The 13,052-nt window shown below is 38.5% G+C and overlaps 1 protein-coding gene across 4 annotated transcripts in view; it reads right to left on the bottom strand.

The window, feature by feature from the left end:
- KMT5B (lysine methyltransferase 5B) overlaps positions 1 to 13,052 on the bottom strand; it is a 53,104-nt gene that overhangs the window by 23,851 nt on the left and 16,201 nt on the right. For 3 of the 4 annotated variants that reach the window (XM_043924732.1, XM_043924731.1, XM_043924734.1), the window contains 3 exons: positions 9,684 to 9,919; positions 3,398 to 3,545; positions 9 to 77 (listed from right to left, as the gene is read on the bottom strand). In XM_043924732.1, the coding sequence (XP_043780667.1) occupies positions 9 to 77; positions 3,398 to 3,545; positions 9,684 to 9,843 (377 nt within the window). In that variant the 5' untranslated portion in view covers positions 9,844 to 9,919. Of the gene's footprint in view, positions 1 to 8; positions 78 to 3,397; positions 3,546 to 9,683; positions 9,920 to 13,052 lie in introns of those variants that run through there. The other variant, XM_043924735.1, reaches the window with a different exon arrangement.

The raw sequence follows: 13,052 nt of genomic DNA, 5'->3' as shown, positions 1-13,052 counted from the left end.
CTACCTACCTTACAGGGTTGTTGTGAGAAAAACTGTCAGATTTTGAAAAATGCCTTGAGCTCCTCGAAGGAAAGGCGCTATATAAATGCAAAAACAAACAACAATAAAAAACTATTTGTATAATTTGCACTTGTAATTTCTAAACAGACTTACAATATTAGATGGTAGTAGAAATCCCTAAAACGCTGTGATATCTAACAACTTTAAGAAGCCACAGGTTGGCTCGAAATGATAAAAAAGGCCAAAGAAGCTAAAATTCTTTCCTTCCCACAAAACATTTTATCCTTGATTATACTAAGTTAAAAGTTCAAAAAATTTCTTTATGCTTTCCAGTCAAACACTTGATATTAAAGTGACATTTTAAAGTGATTTATAAGTTCACATTCAACAGTGGATACAAATGATACAACAGTGGACATCAAATATATAAATAATGAAAAAAAAATTAGATGGTTAGTGTAGTGGAATTAGGTAAGTGAGGACTGTGCAGGTGGAAGTCTGTGCCCTAAGAGGGCTCTTCCTATTTCTTCACAATGTGATGTCCCCCAGCTCCTCAGGATACTGTGAAATCACTGATCATGTGGCCTGAACAATGGGGCATCACTGACAACATCCATTCCTGATTCACGACCTTCATCTCTCCACTAGCTTTTTAAAAATCATTAGAGGTATTACTAACAACTCTTATTTTCTGGTTAAAAGGATGAATTTAAGTTTTATAAGTGACAAAAGTCAACTAAATCAAAACATTTCCTGATAAACTGAAATTACTATTTTGCTTATGCTATTTCTAGGCATTCATGCCACAACTCTGATTGCCGTGTTAGTAAATACAGGGATAGGCTAAGGTTAGAATATAACCAATTCGTAACATATCCAGTTTGGGAAAATCTCAAATAATTAAACATCTACTGTTTCTGAACAGTATTACTGAAGGTACAACTGAAGTAGAAGGCAGGAAGAGGACATAAAAAAAGAAAAACTAAAATCAAATCACAGATCGATAAACATATGAACAAAGAAGCCACTTATAAGTAACAGCCTGGAGAGTTAAAATCCAAGTTCCAATCACATCCTCCAGTCGCTTCTTTGCACCCCAAAGAAAAAGTCCACAAAAAACTAATAATTTCAGAAATATGTATGATTATTCAAAGAAAACACTGCAGAGTTTCCTTACTGTCTATAAAATATCTTTGAAAATCGTGTAAGTGGCATTCTGGCAAATTCTCACTCAGAAGATAAAGAACTGTAAGTGACAGCTTTATTTTCAAATAACCCCCCTAAGAATGAATGAAGGCTTCTAGTGAGGCGGACAGCACCGGTGCTGTGACAGGCACCAACGGCTCACCGCACTGGCCTAAGCGCTAACCGTGTTACTAAGCCAACGCAGTCTAGGGAGCAGCAGCATTGGCTACAGCATCAGTGGCTATTCTGGGAGCTGTTTGAGCAGAATCAAATGAAGCACTGGAAAATATGAACCTGGGGTACTTGGATATGGTAAAGATTTAAAGTTTTAATAATATCTGTGTGGTAATCCTAAACTTTACATTTTAGGACTACATGTCTTAAGATGAGTCCCAGAAAACTACTGATAAGGGAGTTTCTACCCACTTACCACATGGAGACAAGACTCAGCAGGCTCGATGGTTTGGGACTTTGCTTCCCAAGTGTAACTGGGAGTTTGTGACAAACGGAGACTCTCAGGCCCCACCTCAGAGCTACTGAATCAGAACCTGCATCTTAACAAGGTTCCCAAGTGACTCATATGTAAGCTGATTATAAGAAGCAGCTGTCCAGGAGGACTTTTACAGAAAAGAGAAACCAGTAACAGGTAATTCTTCAGCCTCGGGGACAGTCAAAGCATGAGGGCTTCAGAAGACATGGAGTTCTTTCCCAAGCCATTAAAACTTTTGTTGTAATTCTGATGGAAAACTTTCTAAAAGTGGTTTATATGCTTCCATATTTTAGGATACAAGGCATAATAAACATCATCTGTTTCTTGATGACTCCAGGCCATAATGATGGGCCCTGGAGGTAATATTCTGAATGCCACTAGACTCCTGGGTCACACAGTGAGCGCGTCACTTTCTCTTCCAGGCTGACCCATGAGTTAAGTACTACTAGGACTCTAGTAGCAGGAGAATGAGCCCTGGCTGCTTCTGTTCACTGGGAAATAGGTGATGTGGACTCAGAATAATACAAACTAGACTTTGGTCAGGCACTAGGGCATCCAATCCTGCTGATTTTAGAAAATCTATGTGCCCCTTTGATGGCAGGGAACCAGTTAAATAATCTCAAGTCCATTCCAAATTTCACTTCGTTTTAGTAAGTAAAGATATATGATGGCAGGAAATTACATGAAAATACCAAAGGCACGTTTTAACCGGAATTACTTCTTTGGGAATTTAGAATATAATTGATTAATGAATTATCTTATTTTAATTCTAACAAGGGACAGAATTAAAGAGGAAAAAACGAACACATGACTTTCCTCTAACCACCTGTCCCCAACTAATTATTGGTGACCATCTGCCTGGTGATCCAGTCCCTCCAGGGCCATCCCTGACATGGCAGTTACAAAGCATCAGTGCTGGTATGACGCAGCCCAGAGTGAACAGAGGTCCAGAATTTGCTCCATATTCTGAACCCCCACTATCCTGCTTTTCCACCAGATTTCAAAACCCTCTGGACATTAAAAGGCAACAAAAAGTTGTAAAGGTCTGACTTCAGTGCTTGGCAGCAGTTACTTATGAAATTATCTAAAGGTCTTTTTGGGAGCAAGATGATGTTTAAGACAATTAAAGAAATTTAAAGTGTGACAGATTTCAAGAGTTATGTAGTATTTTATATATGTGGCATGAGATATTCAATAAAGCAGTTACAGATTTATTAATATTTTTATCTGCACACTGAATATAAGCACATCTTTACTTCTAATGACTAGCTGAGTCTCAAAGATAAAACATAATGGCAAATTTCCCTATATATACTGGCAATTATTTAAAAGAAGAAAAGTTTGTAATAAAATCATGAAAAAAACTGATACAACCTAATTTACGTAGGAAAAAAATCATCCACATTTTCAAGATTGTACAGGATGCATATAAGCTATTTCTTTCAGCTAAGATAATTCTCATCAACATCTAAAACAGAATATAAAGATATGCCTCCAACTTTATATTTTAATAGAACCATCTCAAGATAAAATAAGAACACAGAATTAAAATACACAGCTTTTGGAAGCTTTTGTTGCTTTTCTTGGCTCACACTTAGAAAATTCTTCTGCAACAAAAACTTTCCTTTAACGTCACTTTAAATTTTGACTTAAAATTAACCATCCATTTTCTCAAGTTCAACGACATCATCTGTTCCACTCAGGATAAAGACTTAAAATTACCTAGTATTCATTTTGTGTGTTTGAAAACCTAAATAGGGATCAAGAACCAAACTGGTTGCGAGGTCATCATTTTCACAGAGTTCCTTGGCAGACATTCCAGAAGATGGTACATATCGACTCTGTCCTTCGAAGCCTGGATTCCCATTACCTGTGAGAAGAAAAGAGAAAAAGTAACTCGCACTGAATACTACTTAAATCTACCTTAAAAACCTTTAACCTCACTGCCCATTCAAGTTAGTAATTAAGAATTAAAACTGCTACTTCAATCAATGTTACCAATTAAAAACTGAGTACCCTTTGCAAAAACAGAAAAACCAAATGCAGTAAATTAACTCAATTACTGAGAGCATTTTTGTTAGATAATATTACCAAGTTTCCCAAGAACAGGGTCTAGATAGCTGTGACACTCTGGCTCAAATGCCTCACTTGCCCATCCAAGGAAGAGTTGAGACACAGGAGACGGTAGCAAGACAGCATCAAGGGCCACTACAGACAGGGCTGGGGTGAGAAGGAAACAAGAGGAACGCAAGACCCCTCTGCAGTAAGTGCCAGAAGGGTAGATCTCAAAGGAGCTAAAAAGGAACATCAAGGTGTTACACCTTCAGCTTCCTGCTTTTGAGCAGATGTATGATTATCATCCCCAATATGCAGGAAATTGAGGCCCAGAGGTTAAGAAACTTGCCTATGGTTATGGAGCTAGGTAGCAGAAGAGGGGAAAGAGGTAGAGAGAGACTAAGAGGCCTGTTTCTAACCTGTTTGAAACAGGTTTTGAAGGAATGGATAAAAATAGGGAAGTGACTGAAAAAGGTACCTAAAGTAAACGGGTTTAACTGTGTAAGAAAAACAATGTAAAGAGAGGAAAGGAAGACTAAATTTGTACAGATGAAGCTTCATCAGTGCTGATTTAAGTTTGATGTACATGTCACTGAGTCTTCATGAAGACAGCACATGTAATTACAGAGGATACCAGCAGTGTAACTTTAAGCCTCTCAAAATTAAAAGGTGGAAGAATGAGAGACAAAGTGAGAGGTCTAACCATTTCATCCACTCTTCCAATAAATAAATAAACACTTACATGTAAGTCCCTGGCAAAGGGTATTTGTTTTCAAGTCAAACTTTTGCATGTAGGTATGTGTACAACTATCAAAGTTGTTATATTTCCTACAACAGCTTTATTAAAATTTAATTCACATACAAGTCACCCATTTACAGTATACAATTCAGAATATGGTTTTAAACGTATTTACAGAATTGTGTAACCATCACCGAAATAAAGTCTGGAACATTTTCATCATCCCTAAAAGAAACTTCATACCTACTAGGAGTTACTATCCATTTTCCCCTCCCACACAGCCTCCGGCAACCACTAATCTACCCGGTTTCTATGGATTTGCCTAGCTCTGAAAATTTCACATAGATGGAATCATACGACATGTAGTCTTCTGTGACTTACTTCTTTCAATTAGCATGTTTCCAAGGTTCATCCACATTGTACCATGCTCAGTACTTCATTCCTTATTAAGGCCAAAGAATATTTAATTGTATGAATAGACCACATTTTGTTTTTGATTCATCAGCTGATGAAAACACGGGGGTTGCATCCATTTTGGGCTATGATGAATAAGGTTCTCATGAACATTCAAGTAAAGTTTTTGTGGGTACGTATGTTTTCCAACTCTCTTAGGTACATATCCAGGAATGGAAACTGCTGGGTCATGTGGTAACTCTATGCTGAACCTTTTGAGAAACTGCCAGACTGTTTTCCAAGTGGCTGCACCATTTTATGTTCCCAAAAACAGTGCATGAGGACTCTAAATTCAACCACATCATCACCAGCACTTGTCACTATTTGTCCTTTTGATTTCAGACGTCCTACTGATTGTGAAGGGGTACCCTATGGTTTTGATTTGAATTTCCCTGATGACTAATGATTTTGAATATCTTTTCATGTACTGGCCATTTGTGTATCTTTGAAGAAACGTCTGTCTATTCAGATCCCTTGCCCATTTAAAAACTTAAATTGTCTCTTATTATTTACTTGTAAGAATTCTTTTCACATTTATTTGGCTGTGTTGGGTCGCTGTTGCTGTGTGAGCTCTTCTCCAGCTGCAGGGTACGGGCTTCTCACTGCGATGGCTTCTCACGGAGCCTATGGGCTTCGGTAGTTGCCACACGTGGGCTTGACAGCTGCAGTTCCTGGGCTCTTGAGCACAGGCTCAGTACTGTGGCACACCACCTTAGCTGCCCCACCCCACGGCACGTGGAGACTTCCCAGGCCAGGGATCAAACTGTGTCTCTTGCACTGGCGGATGGACTCTACCACTGAGCCATCAGGGAAGCCCACAAGAGTTATTTATTCTGGATACTAGTCCTTTATCAGATGAAAACATTTTCTCCTATTCTGTAAGCTGTCTTTCCACGTTCTTGATGGTATTCCTTAAAGTTTGCAGCTTCGGTGAATTTCATCTTATCCTTTTTCTTTTGTTCCCTGTGCTTTTAGTGTCATATCCAAGAAACCACTGACTAATCCAAAGTCATGAAAACTCATGCATATGTTTTCTTCTGGGGGTTTTACAGTTTAAGCATTTAATTTAGGTCTTTAGTCCATTTTGAGTTAATTTTTCACATATGGTCTGAGGTTCAGTCTAACTTCATTCTTTTGCATGTGGGTATACAGTTTGGCCAGAACCAATCGCTCAAAAGACTATTCTTCCTCACTTAATTTCATTCTCACTTCTGTCAAAAATCAATTGACTACAAACATGAGGGCCTTCTCTGGATTCTCAATTCTATTTCATGACTATATGTCTATCCACTGCTAGTATAATACTGTCTTGATTACTGCAGCTTTGTAGTAAGCTCTGAAACTGAAAAGTATGAATCTTCCAAGTATGAGTCTTTTTCAAGACTGTTTTAGCTATTGTGGGTCCGCTGAATTTTCTTAAGTGTTCTAGGATCAGCCTGTCAATTTCTACAGAGAAGCCAGTTGAGGTTTTGATCGAGATTACATTCAATCTGTGGGGCTTCCCTGGTAGCTCTACTGGTAAAGAATCTGCCTGCAATGCAGGAGACTGGTTCGATTCCTGGGTTGGGAAGATCCCCTGGAGAAGGGACTACCCACTCCAGTATTCTTGGGCTTCCCTGGTGGCTCAGCTGGTAAAGAATCCACCTGCAGTGCAGGAGACCTGGGTTCGATCCCTGGGTTGAGAAGACCCCCTGGAGGAGGGCATGGCAACCCACTCCAGTATTCTTGCCTGGAAAATCCCATGGACGAGGACCCTGGTGGGCTGCAGTCCATGGGGTCACAAAGAGTTGGACATGACTGAGAGACCAAGCACAGCACACACGGGATGTCTTTCCATTTATTTAGATCTTCTTGAATTTTTCTTCAATAATGTTTTATAGTTGTCAGAGTATAAGTTTTACACTTTATGTTAAATGTATTGCTGTTTCTTTCTGATGCCATTGTAAACAAAACTGTTACTTTTATTTTTTGATTCTTTATTGAAAGTGTATAGACACACAATTGATTTTTGCATACTTGTATCTTGCAATTTTGCTGGACTCATTTATTATAATATTTTAGTGGACTCCTTAGGACTTTCTATATACACAATCATGTCATCTTCAAATAGAGATTGTTTTACTTCTTTTCCAATTTCGATGCCTTTAAGTTCATTTTCTTGCTTAACTGCTATAGTCAGAACTTCTAGTACAATGCTGAACAGATAAATTTCTGTCTTATTCCTGATCTCAGGAGAAACCATCCACCATTATATATGACATTAAGCATTATCAGGTTGAAGAATTCCTTTCTATTCCTAGTTTGCTGAGAGCATTTATCCTGAAAGGACGCTGGATTTTGTCAAACGCTTCTTCTACATCCATTGGGATGATAGTACAGTTTTTGTCCTTGATTCTACGGATATGGTATCACATCAGTTGATTCTCAGACATTAAACCAACCTTGCATTCCTGGGATAAATCCCACTTGGGCATGCCACAGAATTCTTTTCATCTGTTGCTGGATCTGGTTGACTAGTATTTTACTGAGGATTTTTGCATCCATATTTATTAGAGATATTAGTCTGTAGGTCTCCTTTTCTTATGATGGTTTTGGTACAAGGATAATACTGGCCTTTTCTTTGTAGGTAGTGTTTTCTGTTTTTGGTTTTAAATTTACTGATTCAATCTTCTTTACTTGCTATATATATATAGGTTTATTTAGATTTTGTATAAATTTCTAATTCAGTTTTAGTAATTTATTACTTTCTAGAAATTTGTTCACTTAATCTATTTAATTTCTTGGTATACAGTTTTTCATAGTATTCTGTTATAATTCTTTATATTTTTCTAAGGCAGTAGTAATGTCCTTCAATCCCACAGCTTCCAGAAGAACTGTTTCTTTCAAATTGTTGTGTTAGAGAAGACTCTTGAAGAGTCCGTTGGACTGTAGGGAGAGCAAACCAGTCAATTCTAAAGGAAATCAACTCTGAATATTTGTTGGAAGGATTGATGCTAAAGCTGAAGCTCCACTACTTTGGTCACTTGATGCAAAGAGCTGATTCACTGGAAAAGACCCTGACCCTGGGAAAGGCTGAGGACAGGAGAAGAGGGTGGCAGAGGATGAGATGGTTGGATGGCATCACTGACTCAACAGACATGAGTTTGAGCAAAATCCACGAGACAGTGAAGGACAGGGAAGGCTGCTGTACCACCGTCCATGGACTAGCAAAGAGCTGGACGTGACTTAGTAACTGAACAACAACCATAATGTCCCTTCTGCTGTTCATTCTCCAGTATTCTCTTTTTCTTAATCAATCCTGCTTAAAGGTTTGCCAATTCTTGTTGATCTTTTCAAAGAATGAACTTCTTGAACTTTGCTCATTTTCTCTGTTTTCTGTTTTGTTCATTTCTACTCTATTTCCTTCCTTCTTCCTGCTTTGGGTTTAGTTTTGCTCTTTTTCTGGTGTTTTAAGGTAAAAGGTTAGATTATTGATTGAAATCTTCCTTCTTTTTTAAATACAGGTGTTCACAACTATAATATCCCTCCAGGCACTGCTTTAGCTGCATTCTATAAGTTTTTGGTATGTTGTATTTTCATTTTCAATCGTCTCAGACTATTTACTTATTTCCTTTTTGATTTCTTCTCTAATCCACTGATTATTTAGGAGTGAGTTAATTTCCACATATTTGTGTACTTCCCAAATTTCTGTTATTCATTTCTCATCTAACTCCACTGTGGTCAGAACATATATTGTATGATTTCAATCCTTTCAATTTACTGAGGCTTAAAGTATGGCTTAGTCTCTGTGTCTATCCTGAATGCTTCATGTGCACTTGAAAAGAATGTGTGTTCTGCTCCTGTTAAGTGAAGTGTTCAATAGAAGTCTGTCAGGAAGAGCTGATTTAGAGTACTATTTGAGTCTTCTTTCCTTCATCTTCTGCTTATCTTTTCTATCCATTATTGAAAGTGGGGAACTGAAGTTCCAAATTATTGCTGAATCATCTACTCCTTCCTTCAGCTTTGTGAGTGTTTGCTCCATGTATCCTATGGTTCTGGTGTCAGATGAAGTCACTGAAGTCTTTTATCTAAGATGATGCATCTCCTCATCATTGACACTCTTTTTGCACCATTCTTGCCCAATAACATCCAGTGTAATGCTATTCATCTTCACAGGTTTACATTTATCCTGGGGCAATTCACTACTCTTAGAAGAGCTATGAAACATGGATCAAATCTACAATTTCTTGAACTCTCAATATGTAGCCTCATTATCAACCAAAAGATACTGAGGTAGAAAAGTAATTCATTGTCAACAGTCCTTCTCTGTTAGGATAAACTATTCACCCTAAATAAAAAGAAGAAACGATGAAAATTTTAAAAGCTGCCTTAAGTTCCACGTAACATGTAAATGAGGGCTGACTTTATCATTCATATCACTCTGCAAGTTTTCAAAGAAATACATACTTACATTTACATCAAACATAAAAAAACACAGTTTAAACTTAAAAGAAATTTAATAGCAGTCCTTTAATATTTTTAATAGAACAAAGCAACCATTCAGGTATAAATTCTACAGAAAATAATTTAAAGTTATGGATATAAAAACACTATATTAAGAATTAAACGAGTTGTACACAATGTTGGATGAGAATAAAAGTTGACACAAGTCTGAAAGAGTATAAGAACCACATTGTTAACTAAGAATACATAATGACAAAGTGGAAAGAATTCCTGCCCCACATCACAGTTAAAAGAGCGACAGCTGAAGTGTGTACATACATCTGCTCGACCTCCTCTCGCCTGCGTTTCTGCCAGTCTTCACGCTGTCCTTTCCCGCGTGCTGCAATTTTGATTGATTCTGCTGATGGTCATTAGACAACTTGCCTCCATGTCTCCTGCCATTCACCACCATGTTCTTGGATTCTCCCAACCACTTCATACCCACAGACAGCCTGACCCAGGTGCATTTAGTCACTTTCTTCAAATAGCTTAGAGAATAATTTCAACGTTCTCTCCTAACAGAAACAAAACACGAAAAACAGAACAAAATGGGTAGATAAATACATAAAAGACCATGCTACACAGACCCCTGAGCAATTTTCAGAGTATTAAAAGTAACTGAACAATTAGTGTTTCCACTCTTCACAGACTGTCTTGGCTCCCCCTCCTCCCATCAGGCTGAGGCCTACAGAGCCCCCAGACTCGTTCTGCCTTGCTCCTCGCTTGTGCTCCTAATAGAGATTGGTAACTAGTAAGTGTTCAACAAATATTTATCTCTCAGTTACCAACAAGAATCATCTTTGCTTCCTATTACTGTGATATCGAGGTATAGCTAGATATCAATACTTGCTCAAACTACAAGTTTTGGAAAATTGTATTAACTCTGTGAATAAATTACAAGAAAAATTGCTTCTTCTCTTCTTGAGGAGCTGAAGAAAAGGCATCTAAGTTAAGCTTTCTCCACAAGAGTTTTGTTAGTCTGCAATCAGCATTAAGGGTATTTAAGAGACCAACATTCAAATATCAAAATACTGCTCATCATGAAATAACTGCCTTAGCTTTCTCTACATCGGCAACAAAAATTGAAATTATTATATTTGCTAGTACAGTGGTTTCCCTCACTATCTGAATTTTAACTGGCTGAATTTGGGGACAAAATGACGAGGACAGCGAGTGATGCTTATCATATGTAAGAACCTTTGGAAAAGAAGGTATACTAGATGGCATTTGCTGGTAGTGAAATGAGAGAGGATGTCCACATCATCACCTCATTACAAATTACGCTTTAACATAAATCAGACTAAAAAGGCTCAAGGAAAGGACAACAACAGAGCTAAAGGAGTTTTAAGATTTCAGTACAGCTCTTCAGCGTGCAGAGGGTGCTGAGGCAGCACACCCAGAGCCCCCCGGCCTGCAGCAGCAGCGTCCGGAGAGGGGCCCAGCACTGCTGCCCAAGGCGCTCTCACTGCAGCACAGGGCATCTCCCCTCACTTTTCCCAAACACACAGAAAAGTACACGATAAATTATTCTGAAGAACTCCCAGAAATGTATAGCCGGAGATAATCACTGATACCCAACACAAATATGAAATATTAATTTTTACTTGACCTCCAGTCTCTCTGACATCACAGGAATTCTGTGTGAATTCACAGTGAAGTAGAATGTGTGTTAGAGCAACATGCTTAGGTGTAAGAAGGTAAAAATCAGCAGATCCATATCAAGAATACTTTTAAATTGTTCTCAAAGATATATTTTCTCTTAGTTCCTTCACTATTTAAATTCAATTAGTCTACAGCTCTTATTGTACCGATCTTTTGATTGTTCCTGTAGGCTTCACTAAACCCAGAAAAATGCCACAGCTTAAATAGGTAAAGGCAAGTAAAATATTGATACACCAGTTACAAGCTAAATGTTTTTGAACTAATATACTTTATTAAATAAAACGGTATCTCCTAGCAATGATAGAGTATCTTATATTTACACTTAGACAACTGGTCTTTTTGTCTAATTTCTACATGTTCCAGGAAGTCTTCCTTGACCCTCATTCTCAAATCCAGGTAGACACCCTACTATAAAACTGGGTGAAAGCCCTTATGTCGCCTTATAGTGAAGGCCTGTCTGCCACCTCCAAAGCTAGTGGAAATGATGGAATTCCAGCTGAGTTATTTCAAACTTAAAAGATGATGCTGTTAAAGAGCTGTACTCAACGTGCCAGCAGATTTGGAAAACTCAGCAGTGACCACAGAACTGGAAAAGGTCAGTTTTCATTCCAATCCCAAAGAAAGGCAATGCCACAGGAAGTTCAAACTACCTTAAAATCATGCTCATTTCACAAGCTAGCAAGGTAATGCTCAAAATCCTTCAAGCTAGGCTTTACCAGTAAATGAGCCGAGAACTTCCAGATATACAAGCTGGATTTAGAAAAGGCAGAGGAAACAGAGATCAAATTGCCAACATCTGCTGGATCATAAAAAAAGCAAGGGAACTGCAGAAAAACATCTACTTCTGCATCACTGACATCCTAAAGCCTCTGACTGTATGGATCACAACAAACCGGAAGATTCTTAAAAAGATGTATACCAGACCACCTTACCTATTTCCTGAGAAACCAGTATGCAGGTCAAGAAGCAAGTTAGAACCAGACATGGAACAATGGACTGGATTCAAAACTGGGAGAGGAATATGTCAAGGCTATACGTGGTCACCCCGCTTATTTAACTTCAATGCAGAGTACACTGTGTGAAATGCTGGGCTGGATGAATTACAGGTTGGAATCAAGATTGCCAGGAGAAATATCAACAATATTTGATATCAAATATCTCAGATACACACAGATGATAACACTCTAACGGCAGAAAGCAAAGAGGAATTAAAGAGCCTCTTGATGAGGGTGAAAGAGGAGAGTGAAAAAACAGGCTTAAAGCTCAACATTCAAAAACCTAAGATCATGGCATCCGGTCGTTATCACCTCATGGCAAAGAGAAGGGGGAATCGTGGAAGCAATGACAGATTTTATTTTCTTGGAATCCAAAATCACTGCGGACAGTGACCACAGCCATGAAATTAAAAGACGCTTGCTCCTGCGAAGAAAAGCTATGACAAACACACACGCCATATTAAAAAGCAGACCTTTGCTGACAAAGGTCTGTATAGTCAAAGTATGCTTTTCCACTAGTCATGTACAAATGTAAGAGTTCATGAATGTGAACTATAAAGAAGGTTGAGCACTGAAGAATTGATGCTTTCGAATTGTGGTGCTAGAGAAGACTCTTGAAAGTCCCCTGGACTGCAAGGAGATCAAACCAGTCAATCCTAAAGGAAATCAACCCTGAATATTCATTGGAGCGACTGAAACTGAAGCTAAAGCTCCAATACTCAGGTCACCTGATGCGAAGAGCCAACTCATTGAAAAAGACTCTGATACTGGAAAGATTGAGGGCAGAGGGAGAAAGGGCCAACAGAGGATGATGGTTGGATGGCTTCGCCGACTCAATGGACATTAATCTGAGCAAACTCCAGGAGATAGTGGAGGACAGGGAAGCTTAGCATGCTACAGTCCATGGGGTCGCAAAGAGCCGGACAGGACTTAGGGACTGCACAACAGTCTGCCTCTGTAAGGGACTGACAGCTCCTGAAAACAAGAACCT

The sequence above is a fragment of the Cervus elaphus genome, chromosome 2 (genome assembly GCF_910594005.1).
Source record: "Cervus elaphus chromosome 2, mCerEla1.1, whole genome shotgun sequence".
Lineage (NCBI taxonomy): Eukaryota > Metazoa > Chordata > Mammalia > Artiodactyla > Cervidae > Cervus > Cervus elaphus.
Note: the sequence above shows the minus strand (reverse complement) of the source record. Positions and strands in the feature narration are given on the sequence as shown.